The following is a 19,407-nucleotide window of genomic DNA, read 5'->3' on the forward strand; positions in this document are numbered from 1 at the left end:
ATTACTTTAAGACAGCTAGAAGTTTTACACACCTAAACCTAAAAGTAAGTGATGTTCAAAAAACACAGCAAGCAGCTCCCTTTTTTTTAACACTCTGGTCCAATATTAAGAAAAAATTTAAAAACACCTAAATGGAACAATGCAAAAAGAAAATACTTTTGCAAAAAGACTACAATACAAACATTTTTTCTGAGAAAGCTTGGTGGAAAGAGGAAAACTTGCTAAGTATCCTGCTTCCTTAGGTATCTCAATAATAGTTTCCACACCATAAAACTGACAGTGCTTATTTGCCTGCAGCATAAATCAGAAGTTTCAGCTTCACTTAATGTCACACAGACTTGGCATTAAACCTGCCTGACTGGTACACAGGTTATCCTTCTCTTATTTGTTAATACTAATTTGCTCCAATCTCCCATTTCCAAAGTTGTTTAAAAGCCTTATTCAAACAGGTTTCTTGATGAATCTGTGTTCCTATGTTTGAACAAGAAAATATACTGAAATCTCGTACAAGAATTTCAACATAATCTATTACAAAAGCCATCCCAAAGTTTCAACTGAAACACTTTTTCAGCCTAGTATCAATAAGTAATGTGGATCTCACTCTGCTGTTCTCTTTCAAAGACCAATGTATACCTGAAAACAGTTCAATATCAAGAAATTAGAATAATGTGCACTATGGTGTCTGGACAGTTTGTGCTTTCTTTAGTGATAGTGGAAATGAATAAATGACCAGATGGGTTAAAGAATGGGCTACATCTGAGAAACTTTAAAATGTAAAGAAACTGAATCAAAATAATTTGATAAACAGCAAATTTAAGTGACTGACCTATGGCTTCATAGGCAAACCTATCAGAGGCAAACCTAAGTACTCCTGAGCTTTTCTAAATCACAGAAAAGTGTATTTTTTTACAAGAGTCATTTCCTCCCTGTGCACTTACATCCCATTTACTGATTCCCAAGCATACAGTCTCAAACTTTTCATTTTGTATTCAAACTACTTCTGCAGACTGAATTAACAGAAACAAATGTGAATATTATTCCTCACTGCTCTGTTCAAATTCCTAAGTAGGTAGTTTGAAGCACAAGATCACATTATCTGTAGCTTACTAAAATTCTACATGCACTATTATCCCACAAGCACAAGTTATACCTCTGAAAGAAGGCTGTTCTTTCAAAACATGGCTCTTATTTCTAATTTTTAAAAAGTAAGTTTTTTAATTAGGCTCCTGTCTTGTTACCATCACTTTCAAAATCAGTGTAATTTAAAAACCAAATAGAAATGATACAACAATTGTCGACGTTGGGGGGAGGGGTGTTTACACATATAATACACGTGAGATGCAGGCTTCAGGCTAAGACCTTTCTCCATCAAAAAAAATGAATTCCCTCACTGCCTTCAGCTTCAATTTGAGGGAGACGGGAGACAGCTTAGAACAAGAAAAGCATATGTGCAATCTACAAAGGCAATTTGTTCATCGTTGACTGAAAGCAGTTGTAAGATTACTCTCAATTTTCCTGCAATGTTTCCACCAGCTGAATGACCCTGAACAAAGAAAGTAAAAAATTATCTACAGCAGGTTGTCTCCTCACTCCTTGATGCAATTGCTCCTCAATTCTAAGAAATGAAGCTTAACTTTTGCAAATAATTTTCAAGTTGTTTCTTGAAAGTAAGCATGGAAACAACCTCTATCTGTTTGAGATAGGAAAAAGATACATGTTTCTCAGTTTTTCACAGGAGACAGTAAATTATGAACAAAAAGAAACATCTTCTATAGGGGACAGATATACAAATGAAGAATTTCATCATTCAGAAGCATTCCTACCAACAAAATTGTGTTAAAAAAAAAAAAAAAGGAGTAAACTTCTCTGTTTACTCACAGTTTTTTAAACTATGTATAAAAAAAAAAGAGTAAACTGCTCTGTAGAAATTTCCATAACTTTTTAACCTGGTGTGTAACACTGCAGATGTATGAAACTTTAACTTAGTTAAATTAAACTTCATGGTATATTTTGAGATGTAATTTGACAGTTTGCTTTAATCAGTTGAAACTAAACTCCACCAAAATGCCATAAGGCAAGAATTTAAGAGACCATCCTGTGTTATTCTCAATGTACTCCAACCACTTTGCTGAAGCTGCAAACCTTTCAACTGCAGTGAACGTTTCTGTTCACTTTCCTTTGCCTTCATGTGCTCAGTAATACTGAACACCTCAAAGCTACTAAATGACAAATAAGGTTGTCAGTTCCTACTATGCCCAAAACGTGGAAGGAACTAAAAGCTTTAGTTCACTGAACTCCAGAATAACCAAATGTGATAGAATAAGCTTTGAAAGATCTCTACACAAAGCTTAGTAAGAAATGGCCTTATGCAGTTCCTGGAGGTTCTACAGGCCAATTATCTCTGTAATCCCAAACAGAATATTAATTAGTTTTCCCAGCCAAAAAGTTTGTATATGCCATGGCAGTAGTAGAAAAGACATTAGACTTTGACTCAAAAATAAAGCCACTAATGTCAAATGCAGTGTATTAATTACTTTTGGGGAGAAGGGGTTAGGAGACCAAACTGCTTAAATGAGAGTGAGCACAGAAAACTTCTTAAATAATTCGCTGGAAGTTTATTACATAAATCAGGTGCAAAGTATCTAAATATTGGCAATTTATATGGGCATATAGGCTGAGCTAACTTTTTTTATTTTAAGAAGAGGAAACATTTGATTTTAAACTATGAACAAGAAATAATGAAATAGAAGCATGGGTTCATTTTTTCTAAATACTTTGCCTTTAAAAAGAGAATTAATGAGATCAAGCCACACTTAGTATTTTCTCATCTTTTTTTCTTGCAAGCTACATACAGAGACAAACAAAGTTGCAACCAGAATGTTTCTGGAAGGCAAAATAATCACCATGCGTCCTTTTACTGAAACAGAAGAGAAATGGGTACATAGAAAATTTTACACCTACATGAAATACTAATGAATTTTATATCTCATAAAAAAGACAAAAAAACCCACATATGTGGATATTGTTCTATAGTAATCATTACCAAAAGTGGAGTGTGAATGGCTAGCCAGAGTCCTAGCTGTTCCTCTTTCTAAATCATCATATTTACATAAGGAAGAAGAATTCAGTGAAATAGATAATGGTAAGTAACAAACCCTAGTCACACTGATTTTGCTGTTTTGAGTGTTTAGCAATTAACTGTTTTCATTTTTAATAGATTGCTTTTACCTGCTACACTACAGAGAAAATTTTTTTTCTGATTCCTTTGACAGCAAAAAAACAGAAAAAAACCCCAAAACTTCCTTTTCATTTTAGCTGTAATGTTTTATTCTAGCTGAAGGTGATTTTTTTTATTCTTAAATAGGCAGATTCAAGGCAGAACACTTTTTATAAATGAAAACTATAAGCATTTCATTAAGATGTTAAAAAATGTTTCAATGTGTGTAAAGAAATGTCTTTAATTTTTCTATTTTTTTTTCTTAACAAAAACACTAACCTAGCCATGACAAGCTCTGAAAAATAGGTCTGGTTGTCAAAATAGTAATTTTTAGATAATAATTTCATTCTTCACAAAATAAAGTCTCTGAGGACGCTGATACAGAATTCCATGTTTTTTAAAAATTTCTTTTTTAAAGATGCATTTGTATTAAATGTTTCCAAAGTAGTCCTCTAAAATTGTGGCACGAAAGACTGAAAATATTTTAAAGAGTTTCTCTTTCATGTAAAATGCAATGTATGATTTTAAAAAAAAGTTTTAGATAACTAATAACATTTTACAGTTTGAGTATGCAATGAGATTAATTTTGGGATTTTTTTTTTTTTAATAAAAATCAGTACAAGGTTTTCTGCAGAAGCACTTGAATTTTACTAGAAATTCTTGGTTGTCAGAGGAGTTGTTATTACTATAAGAACTCCTCCAGTAAAGGCAGTTCATCCAAGACTGGTCATGCTCAGCCATTAGTGCTTTATCTATATTCCCTGTAAACCTATTCTTAAAAGTGATTAAAACTCTTCCCAACAAGTGTGTATATTATGAAAAAAAAATTCCTTTCAGAAACCACAAGCTGTAGAAGTTTTTTGGGAAAAAGGTCTGACATGGGAAAAGAACCTCAAGTCTCCAAGAGAGACAAGTATGGATTTTACTAAGAGAAATTAAAAGATGGATCCTGAGGGATATTATGGCTAAAATAAATTATATAGCTTGTATTACTAAAATAAAAAATTATCACCCTGTCAGAAAAAGAAATACATTATTTAACTTCAGCATGTAGAGCATTATCCTTTTCAAAACAGATGATGTCACAAACCACTAAAAATTCTCCTAATGTATAACCTTCCATGTAAAAGTTCTAATAACATCGACTGTGACTTTGACTTATGTCACAGTTCTTCATACATAGCGCACTTTATACTCACAAAACAACTCATTCCTGGAGGACGATGTAGAACAACCATGAGTCACAACTGACTCATGGAAAAAGACAAGGTAGGCAGGTTACTTTCTTACTCAAGGATATGTTCTGTGCAAAAGAGACAATGGAAGAATTTTGCAAGGACAATCTTCAATGTGCTCTGACTCCTCTCAGAAGCAGGGCTGTTAAGAGAACCCCAACAGTATTTTTCATTCATTAGTATAAATATCTTTTAATTCTTCCTCCTTACTTGCATTTATGAGTCCACTAAATGTAACTTAATACTGGATGTTCTCACATCTGTTTCCAGATTTTTAAGTGCATCTGAATCAGTAGCTTGTAATTAATTCATATAATGTAGGTTTTCTTACATTCATTTCATTTCTTGCATTCAAACAAGTCATTTATGTATAAGACTGGCATACAAATATCTAAATCCTTTTTTCTTGTGGCTGATTTTTCATATGTGTTAGGTCTTCATGGAGGTGAGGATATAAGGTGGTGATATCCTAAGTGATAAATTTTTTAAAAACCCAAAAAAAAACCAAAGCATGTGGAAGAAGCTCAAAAGTAACTAAATCAGTTTTGGAACACAAACACTTCTATTTTACAATTAGCATATAAACTGAAGTTTAAAACCTGCTCTCAGCTGCAAATGACAGAAGTCTGAGAAAGCATTCTGGAGATCAGTATAGGGCTTGTCCTTTTCTACCTCCTTTCATTAAGCCCTCACTTTAACAATTCTTTGTGAGCAGCTGGTATGTGTACACTCTGGAAACAAACTTGGAAACTTGGAAACACTCACCTGTATGTTATGCCTGAGGTCATTCTCCCATCTCTGGAAATCCAAATGAAGAATTGTAAAGATGTACCAGTTCATAATGTATAGCCTAGAAAATTTCTGCTTTACATTCAGTTCAGTGCCATATGAATAGCTTTTATTTATTTAAACAACCAGTGAGAAAGAAAGATTTTATTCTCATCTGGATGTCATCTTTACAATAGAACTAAAACCATCTGTAAGTGTAAAATCTTCCTTTTTTTCTAAACTATGAGTGGAAGAAACACTTTTGTGACTATTTTAAGGGGAGTCCTAGCACATCATTAACACCCTGCCAATTAGGTAGCAAGGTTATTTTGAAAAACAAAGAGACGTCCTGGTGTAGGACTCAAAAATGCAGTACTGGATTAAGACAAGCAGCATTTCAAACATTTCATATGTATCTCCTTGTATTCTTCTAGAAGATAAACACTGTCTGGTTTATTCTGTCCAGGGAAAAGTGATTCTATCTCTATAATGTTTGAGAATACAAATAATGACCACCAATAAAGAATTTATTTTTTCTGTATCTTCGAACACAGATCAGAACACTGATTTTTATTACCTTAAATTGCAACTGATCTTCATGTAATTCTTGCTATCATAGCATTGTAATATGGAAGAAACCAGATTATCATGGATATTTAAAACCAGAAAATAACTATCAGTGTGTGGTTCAGATTAAAGCATGACTATTTTCAGAAGAATTGCACCCAGCTGAAATAGTGCAATCAGAAATTTTATGACAAATGTACACAATTTGAAAGTCTGGTTTAGGTTGAGATCTTGGGTAACCATTTGGTTTGGGAGTCCAGTTATCAACTTTCATACTTAAATCTATGTAATTTTCCATGATTCCATGTAATTCCCATGGTTCCAATGTAATTTTCACTGATACTTAGAAAGTAGGAAGAGGTTTCTGTTTTGCATGAAAATACTGCCCATGCACAGTATTATTTCTGAAGACTTAATCTGAGACTTCATAAAGGCAGTCATTCAATTTGTGAAAAACTGTGCTGCTTCTTGAAAGCATTTTTTGAAACTATAATTTTCAGTAAACAACACTTCCTCAGATCTGTCCATAGAATCCAAATATTAAGCTTCTGTAGGGAATATAACAATACATGTGAGTTACTATTAGATTGTTGACTGTATGCTCATAACAGCATACCGCAGTTGTGGCAAGAAGCAGTAGTAGATCACCCTGAAAATCATTAGGACTGCAGAAAAATAAATACAGATTTCTTTCTTAATACAGTAGATTTTTAAATTTGTAATACAGCTAAAAGCCTAAGTAGAGTTACATGGAAAGGAAAATGAGTTACTGAAAGTAGTTGAATATTCAATAAACAGAATAAAGAAATGGGAAAAGTCAGTTGATTTACTTTCCACATATACAGGGTTAGAATTTTAAATGTGTTTTGGCTGACAAAGTTTATGCTAGTTTATAGCAGATACAAAGAGCAAACCAAATTACAGCAGAGCATCTGGATCTGATATGAATATTTATCAATTACTGAAGAAGAAATTCTCTGTCTTAAAAGATAAGAAATATAATATACTTCTTAATATATTAAGATAATTTTCTATTTTAAAAGATTCTCTATCCACTTTTTCTTGGAATATTTATAATATCAAGATTTTACTGCTAATGAAGAATTAATTTAATGGGGGCAATTATTCATGAACTTAGTGTTCACCAATTCAGAGGTACTGTCTTTACATGTTTTGACCAAAAATATACAACAATGGACTTATGCACCAATTATATGAGATAATATAAATCCTTGACCTTTGAGAAAAGAAAACATTGCAAATGTGTTCAGCATATCTTAATGTTTTGGATAGTCATTATTTCCAATGTCAGCCTGATATTATTAAGCAGAGGAAGTAGAAAAATATAATCCCCAAGTGTATAATCCCCAAGCTCTATCTCCAAAGCACATTTCCCCAAATAGCACTTGTACTCATAGTGCTAAAGAAACCAGTTTTGGTTTTTCTCCTGGAGATGAAAAATCTTTATTTTTTTATGCAGTAATTGTCTCAGTGTTCAATACCTAGAATGTATTTGTCATTATGACAGGAAAGAATACAAAAATCAGAATTTTGCACTTCATATTCAGATACTCTCATGAGTCTTATTTTGATAGCAAGAATGTACAGGAGCACTTTTGATCACAGAATCACAGAATCAATTAGGTTGGAAAAGACCCCTGAGATCATCAAAACCAACCTTGTCAACTAGACCAGGGCACAAAGTGTCAGGTCCAGCCTTTTCTTAAACATCTTCAGGGACAGTGACTCCACAACCTTTCTGGGCATACCATCCCATTTTCTAATCACCCTTTCAGTGCTACAGCCTCCTTTCAGGCAGTTGTACAGAGCAATAAGGTCTCTCCTAAGGTTCTTCTCCTCCAGGCTAAACATCCCCAGTTCCTTCAGCCACTCCTCACAGGACTTGTGCTCCAGACCCTTCCAGCCTCGTTGCCCTTCTCTGGGCATTCTCCAGCACCTCACTGTCCTTCTTGCAGTGAAGAGCTCAGAACCAGACACGGGACTCAAGGTGTGGCCTCACCAGTGCCAAGTACAGGGACACAATCCCTGCCCAGGTCCTGCTGGCCACACTACTGCTGATGCAGGCCAGGATGCCATTGGCCTTCTCGGCCACCTGGGCCCGCACTGGCTCATGATCAGCCACTGGCACCAGCATTCCCTGGTCTCTTTCTGTCCCCTTGCTCAACTTGCTCCTTAGCTACTTGCTCTTTAAGGACTAGTTCTGTCAATTGAAATAGGTGGGAAAACCTCCATACTGATTTTCCTAGCCTTCTGGCCTGGGGCTTTACTTCCTGTTCAGACTGACTTTGGCTCTACCCCTTAGAGAATTCTGTCCCTTTGATACAGAAGTATGGTTTATCTACTTGTTCATTACCTTTTCGTTATTGCTCCTTCCCTTTATTTATATCTATGTTTCCTTCTGCTTAGAGTATCATTAAAAAAAATCCAATGTAGGAAAAAAACGAATCTGTAATTTTTTTTACTTCATAATTTCAAATAAACCAACCTACAACAAAGAACCTTACTGTAAATCTCCAAGTTTTATTTATTATTTTCTGTTTTGACAGATGACTGACTGTCATAACAAATCAACTGTCACAGTATAATTGAGATTTTTTTAGAACTCCTACATGGTAAAAAATGCAGTTCACCAACAATAATTAAAGAAAAGAAGCCTATAATCTGATCCCAAATAGCCTTTAATCTGATCCCCAAAAACTTAAAGGATAAGAAGATATACTCAGAAAATGATGATATGGAACAAATTCTTGAGTAGACTACAGAAATGTTGCCTTACACTAAATAAAGTTACTGGCCCTTAACTTTCACACGCAGAAGTTCAGATTCCTTTGGATCATATGAAAGATACACAATCATCAATAAAAACAAACCTGTTTCTTCAGAGTCAACAGGAAAACTCTACACACTTCAATAAGAATTAAATTATCCCCACTTTTAAAATAAAAAACATGCCCCTAACATAATTATATGGTTTTGAGTGAATGATCATTATGGGAAATTATTCGTTAAGATAGAAGACAGCCTGAATAAGACACTTCTAAAGCTGATTCTTAAATATTCTGCATTTCCTTTGCTTTTAATAGAGAACTTAAAAAGAAGGGAATATGTTTTCAAGATGTTCTTGGATGATGTGTCAGCCTCTACCATCCACTTTGAAGGACGTGAGCAAATTTAAGCTTTATAAAATTGCACTATTTTTTCCAGCTTTTCCTCACTGTAACAGCATAGAATAGTTCAGTTAGAAGGTACCTACAATAATCATCTAGTTCTAATGCCTGAGCACTTCAGGGCTGAAAAGGTTAAATCACATTGTTGAAACCATTGTCCAAATGCTTCTTAAACACTGAGAGGCATGACTATAGCTGTTATGAAAACTAGGGAAAAAATCCCATGATTGTGGCTGTTATTAAAACTACAGTGTCTATAATTTTAATGGCAACAGCTTAATATATAGAGACTTGGATAATCCTCTGTGCTCTATTCTGTTGACCAGCACCATTATATTTTTTCCTTATATTCATTTGTGTGTCTTTCTAAACCTTCAGATAATGAGCCATCAATAGTTAATGTAGCAGTTGATGTACCTGGTTCGAACCAAAATAATTGATATCAATGTTTATGAAGCAGATACAGAGTGAAATGGGAGTACATAGTCTTCAGGCATTCACTGTATGTTCTTCCTCCTCTAAATATTTAAGTTTCTGTCTTTTTTCCCCATATCCCATTTTATTCCTCCGCTGGATTGCCACATCAGTCTTCTTCAGTCATCAAGTATTTATTAAGAAGTCCAAAGCTTTTAAGATAAAATCTCCTGCTTATAATTATTTGCGATACACTACTCAATACACAGAACTTCACAACAGCAAAAAATAAACTCATACTTGAAAAGAATTCAAGTTGTTGCTTGTATGTATAATTATACCTTTAACTGTGCTCTGTTGGGAATAAGATGGCTGTTTAAAAAGAAAAGATAGTCCGGAGAGGACCCAGCTAAAGCACTGTCTTACTTACACCACAGATACTGTCAATCTGTTTAGTATCAGATAATATTAGTTGGGAGTTATCCACCAGAATAAAATTGGTATTTAACACCATTAAAACAACTTTCATTCAATTTTATGTGGAAAAAAGAACTGCCATGTGCTGTTATGTTACGCGTTCTGTTACCAAGGAAGGAAAACCTCAAACTTTTCCTAAACAATTTTTAGGTTGGACACAACTAATACTTCAGCATTGTGCTGCACTGAAACCACTGAAACTTTATAATGCAAAGTTTTCTTTGATTTTCAGGTGCTCTGTCTCCCCTCTATACATTTAAATCCTGTAAAAACATTTATTTCCATATTTACTCTATTAGAACTAATAGTTATGGTTAGAATCTGATTTCTGGCATACATCTCAATATGCTTCCCTCAATGTTAACATCTTGAGACAAATAGCTAAAATAATTAGCAAAAAAGCATCATTCCAATTTGTTTAAGAAAATATTTCTGCTATTTAGCAATCTAAATTGATTTTGGCAGTCACAAACACTTGCTACTTGCATTGATTTTAATGGGAAATGCATGGATTCAGAACACCTGAAAATTAACATGTTTATGTTGAGTAGCCGGCAAAACTGTAAAACACAGCAAATTCAGAGACAGAAACAATCACTGTGTCAAGCTTTAGTTTTTGCACATGAATACAGAGAATATCACTGGATTTTTGAGACAGAAAACTTGGAACTTTCCCCTCAGACACATTTCACTCAGATCTCCATTTCACTACTTGGAATTCTTCCTAAAATATTCCCTGGAAATTTGAGAAAAATGCATAATCTTGCAAGATTTAAAAAAAAATAGATAGAAAATTAACAGAAGTCCTTCACACAAGAGGATGCTTTTAGAATCTCAGAAAAAGTACTGATTATTCATTCAAATATACAGGATGCAATTGGTACTTTATGTTCTTCAGCACAACCAGAAAGAAATAAAGAGTGAAAAAAAAGCCATCATTCCATCTTCCTCATAGAAACAAGAGCTGTTTTGAGAACAATACTGTGGGTCAAGCTATTATTTTCACCTAACAGCAAATGCCCAATCTTAAATAAACAAAGTCTATTTTAATTATTTCTATTTAAATCTGTGTATTTATTTCTATCAGGCTATTTTATTTTTGTATCTATACAAGTATCAGTGTGATGCCAGTATGTTGTATCCATGTACTATGTGCACACACATCTAAAACAGAAAACACAACCTCAGAATAAGGCCCTACTGACTTACTGTTGTCTCCCTATACCTTTCTTGTCTCTGGCAGTACAAAATTCCTTGCTCACTGTATTGGAAGAAACTGCAAGTCTATCAACAAAATTCTCTAATCACAATCCTATTGAAGGTTAACATTGATCAAATTACATAAACTGGTTCAATAAAACAAGGTCATTACATTTCCCTCTTTGGATTTTCCCTTCTATCATGCCTCCAGTAAGCATTTCTAAATGAGTGGTATCTTATTAGATCAAATAAAACCTTAATGATTATCACTATATTTCTATTACTGATTTTATTACTGAATTATTGTAGCTAACAATTACAATTTAGTTGAAATCTATGGGGTACCAGAGGATATAAAAGGATTCATTTTAGTACTGCAGTTCCACACTCCAAACAATTCTACCATCGATATCCAGAAAGATTTGCAAACAGTGCTGATAATAATAGCTACTGCAGAAAAAAAAAAATTTGCAGCATTCAAAAGAATTTACACTCAACTAGAACTCGGCGTTTAGATCTCCACCAGAGAGATTCACTCAAATCACAACACACTCAAACCTGCAGGAAATAAACAAAATAAGTTTTAAAAAAGAAACAAAATGGAGTTCCAATGGTGTCTTTCAGTATAAATTATACTATGATCTCTACCAAAGAATAACATATCTAGACTGCTTTACTTTTAAAAGGTCTGTTTCAAAGATGGGAGGTTTTATACCCAAATACAGAAGAATTCAACTCATACAAGTTAAGCTGTTTAAAGCCATGCAAACTACACATTGTGCTCCAGCCACACCATCCCGAGTTGTAGAAGGCAAAGGCACGGACTATGAGAATGCAAAAGCACTTCTGCATAATAGCAGAAATGCAGAATAGCAGAGAAGCTATTCATTACAGAATAGCACAAAAGCTATTCGTTACTGAATAGCAGCTTTGAGATTATGTACATCTAAGGAACTTAAAGGTGCACAGGTCCATAGGACCTGATGAGATGCATCCACATGTCCTGAGGGAACGGACAGATGAAGCGTCCAAGCCATTATCCATCATATTTGAGAAGTTGTGTCAGCCTTGTGAAGTTCCCACTGACTGGAAAAGCAGAAATGCAACCCTAATTTTTAAGAAGGGTAAAAAGGAAGATGTAGGCAGCTGAAGGCCAGTCAGCTTCACTTCAGTGACCAGCAAAATCATGGAGTAGAGACCCTCCTGGAAACTATGCTAAAGCATATGGAAAATAATGAGTTGACTGGTGACAGCCACTATTACTTAAAAAAGATGTATCATAGGTGCAGATTCCGATAATCAATACATGAAAAGACTTACAGACACTAAATAATAAAATCTGCTACCATAAATGATCAGTACAATCAGGACTTTCTGGTAATGTAATATTAAAGAGACAATGAACACAAATGGAAATACAGAAGGCTCCTCCTGAACATCAGGAAACATTTTTTACTTTTTACAGTAAGGGTGACTGAGCACTGGCACAGGTTGCCCAGAGAGGCTGTGGAGTCTACCCTCAGAAATATTTAAAAGCCATCTGGACACAGTCCTGGGCAGCCTGTTCTTAGTAACCCTGCTGCAGCAGAAAAGCGAGACAAGGTGACCTCCCGAGGTCCCTTCCAACCTCAACTATTATGTGAATAATAATTTCTAAGTAAATCACTGAGCAAGTGCATTATTAATGAACAAAATAAACTTGACTATAGAGTGATAAGTTATTAACATCTTCATATAAATAATATACTTCATACCTTGAAACTTATTCTTGAAAGGCTAAAAGAAAAGCAATAAAGTAACCAAAAAACAAGACTCATTCAATATTGTTTATCAGAATACATTTACAACTCTTATGATTCTATGTGTCATTAGAAGTCTTACAGTGACGTATGCTGTATTTTTCCAGTTTGTTTACAAGGTAACTAATCAAGGTGATGTTTTCTAGACTATTTAGCTTAGAGAAAATGATGGTTAAATTTTCTTGAGAAAGTTGTAACTGAACATTTTCCTCTTTCTAGCACTCAAAAACGGAGTTAAAGTTCCTAACCTTTTTAGTAGAACGCTTTCTTATGCTGCAATAAAAGACCTAATTTTAGTCCAATAAAATAAAAACAAACTATTAAGTATTTAGATCCTATGCTTCCTCATTACAGTGTAGTTCATTCTATTTAGCATTTTTTTTTCTGGATTTAAGAGTTATGATCTTAATGCAATAAATTCCTGTTATTGGGGATCATGCAGTGCAGACCCAGACACATTTTCCTTAGATGTTTCCACTGCCAACAGGCAGCTTTAAGAATGAACAAGATCACTTGTGAACTGGAGTCTGAATATCTCCACAATAAAGTCTGAAATAAAGAATCTGAAGAGGTGTTCTGGGTCCAGTTCACAGGTTAAGCAAAGGTGTTATGACATATAATGTCTTTTCTACCAGCTTCATCTTGGAAACAGTTTTGGGTTTTCACTGTGTCTTTGTCTAAGAAAGATGCCTTTCTTTCATAATGCAAGACCTTCTTTTGATGAATGACCTATCTTTATTCATGGTACCCTACAATCTTTTATTCCTTCAACAACATTATTTCTTTCATCTTCACCTGTTCATTCCATCTTCCTGTCTCTCCAAGAAAATCTATGAAATCACTCATAGTCTATCTCAAGTCAGTCTCCCCAAGAAATAAGAAATCTTCAATTAGTCTTTTCAGACAGAAAATGTTACTTCCTCTTTCCTCTAGTAGTGTTTTTCTTAATCTCTTCCAATTTGAGGAATCTCTTCAATCACTACTGTGACAAAAGTCAGATAAATAAGGTCCAAACCACCCCTTGGTCTAACTACATTAATATTTACCTACTTCCAACAGAAGCCTCTTACATAACACGTTTCAAAATGGTACTTTCCATTTTTAACACCCACTGGCTGCCTACCACCATTGTAAACCATATATTATCCCTCTTTACTACTGCTACCTAAAAGGTCATTTATTTTTTATTACCTGCTAGATATAAGGCACTCACCCTTTTACCATGCACTACCCTCCCACCTCTGTTACTCTTATTCTTGTGTATTACAATATACTCCTTTAGTTCAAAATTTAACTCAATTTTGTGTCGTCTGAAATTTCCACTAGCATGCTTCTTCTTATGCTCAAATTAATAAAAACTTATCTCAAAATACATTAACTACTTCTACTCTCCTTCCATCCTGTCAGTCTATTGTAAGTGAAAATTTTTCCTCTCTCTCTCTCTTTTATTACTGACCTTATTAATTATTATATTGCTTTTCCTTACACACATTCCCTCTATTAGTAATTTACATGAGGTGACTTTCAAATATATAATTTTAGGGATACTGTAGTTCCCCAATCTAAAAATCAATTTGGTACCAATCAGTTGGTACCAAAGGGTTATGTTGAGTTACTTTGTATAATTTTGATAAACCCTTGTCATATTTTTAAGTTAGCTTTTTGACATATCATTAGATTTTCCTCCAAAACAAGATTAAAGTCTTCCCTGTTATTTTATTTAGACTAGCTGATCTGTAATTTTCTGCTCACTTTTTCCCTCCTTCCTGAAACAGAGCTGTTCAGTTACACATACATGTTCATAAAGTTAAAACAGCCAATCTAATGGAAATAAAATTTATTTCAATGATAACACTTAGCATGACAACTGTATTTCTGTACCTCAGATTTGAAAGACATAGATGATTGTACATTGTTCTGTTGCGGTGCAGACCAGTATAAAAACTTAAAGACATCTACAGTCATTGGCTACAGCCTTAACAGCTCTAACAGCATTAACTAATAACACAAGCTTCCTATTTAATGTTATTTATGATTTCCTATTTCCCATCCAACAAGGTTTTTCAATGGCTGCGTTTTCATGCAAGATCTTTTTGTGCAGGTTCTATTTATCACGAGTGTAATGATTTTTCCAGAACATATTTCTCACTGTGAACACTTAAACAGACAATACGCCAAAACAGTGTCCTAACAAAAATGCTCTGGAATATAACTGTGCCAATACACAATTTCTACGCATAAAGCACTATGGAAATACTAAGAAATAATTGAATTGTGAAGACCACTCGAGGGATCAAGAACTAAAAGAATAAATTCTGATAAAGCAAGACTCATCAGATGTCACATTGTAACTAAATGATAATTATCATAGAGATATCTTATATATTATTGTCCTAAACTGAGTAAAGAAGAATTCTCCCTCTCCACTACGTAGTAAGTCCTAGGTAATATTTTGTCAGAAGGCTGTAACAGGCAGTTAGCAAGGCAAGTTTGACACTCATAAAACCATAAACCAAAAAACTCTGAAAGTACTATGTAAAATATCTCAAGTCCAGAATTGAAACTAAATTCAGTGGCAGTGATATGAAAACCACATCCTTGAAAGACTCTATTACTTGAATGTTATATTACTAAGCCAGTGTGCTGTACCTATAAGAACAGAATTCTACAGAATTTAATTACTTACATGAAGATCTAGATAACATATTTGATGGACATAAAACCTGATTCTGCTTTAAGGTGTAAGCAGTGTGTCACACAGTTGCTCATATGGAAAACCTACATCCCTCTTAGATATAAAGATGAATGCTACCTAAACCACATTCTTAATGGCACGTGGTGACCAAAGCGTTGACCTGACAAATCTATTGCTTTCAGGACGTGTATAGCTATCATTCAAAACTACATAACACAACATAATTTTATTCTTTATTTCTTACTAGAAGAAATAAAGAATAAAACACTATTGTGATCCATTTCCTTAGAATTAATTTCTTTTAGGCTCTGTATCACATTTATGCTTAATATTATTTTCCTTAGCTAGTCTCTAGTATTTTAGCAGGAGTTCTGCATATGTAAGACTCATTAGGGCTTAGACACCTGCTAGTGCTCAACAAAAATAACTCATTATGGGCTCAGTGGAGAGTGCCTCTGCACACTGAGCAGCACACTGAATGGGACTTCACAGATGCAGAGCGTCCTCTCTTCCTTGGATTTCCAGCAGTAAATCTTTGAATAAAGGACTTATGCTGTCTTTCACTTACTCTTTTCCACTCTTTTATGTAGAGATACCTGTAAAAAAAGCTCAACTGCCCACAAATAAAGAGAAAAAAAAAGAAAAACCAACCTTGATTTTACAGTATATCAAGATCATTGCTACTCCTTTTTGTTTGTCTCAAAACAGCTGCAGGCATTCTTGTTGTCTGCAGCTAATGCTGAAATTGCTAATGCTGTTGTTCAAATGATTACAGTCTCTCTCTCTCATTTTGTCCTATCCCAAGATATTTCAAAAACCTACTGAGGTTAGCCCTTGAACAACTGTTGTTTCTTATTCCAGAGGGTGCCGTTTTGCTCTTCTACCCTTAAAAATTTTCTTACTCATTTCATTCATCCTTATTACCTCTTTATTCCAGCCACACACTGTCCTAATTCCTCCCTAGGCCCTCATGGTCACACTCCCTAATAAATGACAGCTGAGAGACAGAAAGAAAAAAACGTGGAGAAAATCTGAATTTTCAATCATGGTATCTTTCCAACCTCTGGCCATCTTTCTTTGCTTTTAATTCTAGTATATTAAAAACAATTTTATTGACATATAATATTGACATATAATATCACATATGCATTTTAATTGAAGTTGCTCAGTTCTGAAGTTCCCAAAAAAGGCTAGGGTAACTTCAAATGAGATTTATATAAATATTTAAACTTAACTGAATTAAAATATTAAGGTATCAGTTGTTCTTTTGGGGTTGTGTCATGCCATATTTAACCTACATTAGTTAGTTTTATTTGTTGTTCATTAGAAGAGAAGTGTCTAGAAAACATCCTCATTCTTTTTGTTATATTTTTACCACTAGATCTTTTATTTAAATGATCCCTAACCTGTTGTAAATGCTAGAGCAACAGCCAAAAGAACCAGTAGCTACAGACCTTCATCTTGCTCTCCTTCGTGTCAACAGCATTACTCCTACTCTTAAATATGAAAATAGGTCCCATAGAGGTCAAACCAGGTACTATTAATTCAGTAGGAGCTCTGCAGCTGACATGAATGGGAGCAAAATTTGGACCTCAAGGAATACATACTGATTAGGGTTAAAGTAAGTGGTATTAAGTAAAAAATTAGTGAACCCAAAATAAAAAAAAAGAATCTTTATTAACAACATACCTGAGGCAGTGCTGAGTTCAGCTGTCGCTGGAGGGAATCTCTGTCGTAGATGACATCCTGTAGGCGTTGCTGTGCAAGTGACAAGCTTTCCTGTGTCTCCCGAAGGGTATCAAGGAGACGGTCCCTTTCATCCAGCATGTTCACCATCAGCTGCTCAAAATGAGAATCCGAGTCCGAGCCACTGCTTTGGGACCCCCGTTGACTCATCGGGGTGTCCTCATTTATCGTTGGCATCACTTCACACATCATTTCTTTAAAATAAACACAAATCAAGGAACAGCTCTTCAGTAGCGAAAACATTTTAGGATGTTTCATAAGAGGAATAAACTCTGTCACATGGACACAGTTAGTAGACAACTGCATTGTTCCCACTTTTAAACTTGTGTGCAATGTTAATCAGATGGTCAATAAAGAGGAATTAAATACAGTGATGACTAATTCCAGAGACCAAAGACTTTGAATGTGCTTCCCAAAACTAAAGAAGACTGACTGGAAGGAAATGGAGGGTTATAGAATATTTTAAATTAATAATTTTGGAAATAATACTCTCTTAAAATAACAGAAAATACTTCCTCTGCAATTGTAGTCTTCCTTATTGTTGCTTTTCCCCCTTCTCTTACTTAATTTCATTGTTGAATTGTTGGTATTGATGTCAATAGCTGCCACTAATTGCCAGATTTTGTCTTCCTCTAGGCAATTCTACAGTACAGCTCAGGCTAACCATTGATCCAGTATCATGCTGCCTTAACAATGCCAGGTTAATCTATTTTTCTATCTAGTTATTCCCATCCTCAGGGGAAGTTATTCTCTAGTGAGCTTGTTCAGTAAGAGGTCAAGAACTAGAAACTCTGCTAATTACATCCCTGTGATATCTTCTGCAAATTGAATTACCAGGAACAGAATCACTGTTGTTTGTTTCTTAAATCTGTCCTGAGCAGAGCAAATAACATCACCTAGTCCCATACTTCAGCTCCAAAGCTTCTTCCATAGATCTCAAACCTCCACTTCATGTACTGTGGGAAGCTTTAGGAATCCTTGGGGGAGCTTGCTGATGTTGTCTGCTTTGTCCACTGTCCACAGGGACCTTGGGATGCAGGATGACAGCCAGGGGAGCCCACCTTGCCTCTAGGAACCTCTCACAACATCATGTAAGTACACTGCACTCAGCAAGGGGCCATCGCCAGTCTCCACTCAGCTCCCGCCTGTGGCTAACCAGTTTGGGGTGGTCAAGTTCACGGTAAGCAAAGGGATAATTAAAAAAATTCCAAGGCCATGTGCCACTTGCTCAGTTCAGTGATAGCTTTTCAGTATGCACCAGGTGGCCAGAGACCATGGTCTCTGCATGCCCATTCTCCAAGACCAAAGTGAACAATTTGGATTGTCACTGAACTCTTCCTGCCTCACAATCATCAACATCTCATGGGTCAGATTTCTTGTCCCAGGGGATTCTCATTGGTGAAGCTTCATCATTCAAGAAATTACTTCCAATGTGCTACACATGCAGATCAGGTTTCTGGTGTGAAGGGCACAGCATTTGCTACCCCTTCACACAGGCTGTGGCAGAGTGAGAGTGGTACAATTTTGAGGGAATGCTGGTGAGTGTGTGAGAACAGGTAGGGAAAGCTCCGTGTGGACAGCTGTTGCTACCTCATCACCTTGCATTCACAATAGACAGGAAATCTCTTAGTCATTGTGGGGATGTAGGAAGCCATATATATAAGTGGTTGTGGAGTAATAAGGGAATCCGTGAGCTGAATGCTCATAGCACTATTACCACATCTTGTCCCTCTCAGCTGTTGCATTCAGGGAAGGCAGGGGGCTATGCATTGTTCGTATTTCGAATCCCTGGACTGCATTGTTCTGATAGCACAAGTAACAAACTTGGGCTATGACTAAGACAGCAGAGAAGGCAGGGAATGGGTGGGCCGTTCCTGGTGTAGGCAGTTGCTATTTGGAAGTATTCTCCCACAGCTCACAGCCCCAGGAGAATCTTTAAAAGGTACAGCAGTTCTTGTAGTCAGCCTGGTGATGTACATCGCTTTCTGGAAGTTCGGAGATCAATGCCATTATTCCATGGGAACCACATACATGCTCTCCCTCCCCCACCCTGCAAGTGAAGAGAAATACAGCAAAGCAGTCTGTTAACCTGAGCCAGACA

General features: G+C 35.3%; 1 protein-coding gene across 8 annotated transcripts in view; it reads right to left on the reverse strand.

Moving 5' to 3' along the window:
• The window catches only part of PPFIA2 (PTPRF interacting protein alpha 2), a 286,609-nt gene that overhangs the window by 260,777 nt on the left and 6,425 nt on the right, over positions 1-19,407 (reverse strand). For all 8 annotated transcript variants that reach the window (XM_038154171.1, XM_038154170.1, XM_038154168.1 and 5 more), the window contains exon 2: positions 17,250-17,500. In XM_038154171.1, coding sequence (XP_038010099.1) covers positions 17,250-17,498 — 249 coding nt within the window. In that variant the 5' untranslated portion in view covers positions 17,499-17,500. The remainder of the gene's footprint in view (positions 1-17,249; positions 17,501-19,407) is intronic.

Source organism: Motacilla alba, chromosome 1A (genome assembly GCF_015832195.1).
Source record: "Motacilla alba alba isolate MOTALB_02 chromosome 1A, Motacilla_alba_V1.0_pri, whole genome shotgun sequence".
Lineage (NCBI taxonomy): Eukaryota > Metazoa > Chordata > Aves > Passeriformes > Motacillidae > Motacilla > Motacilla alba.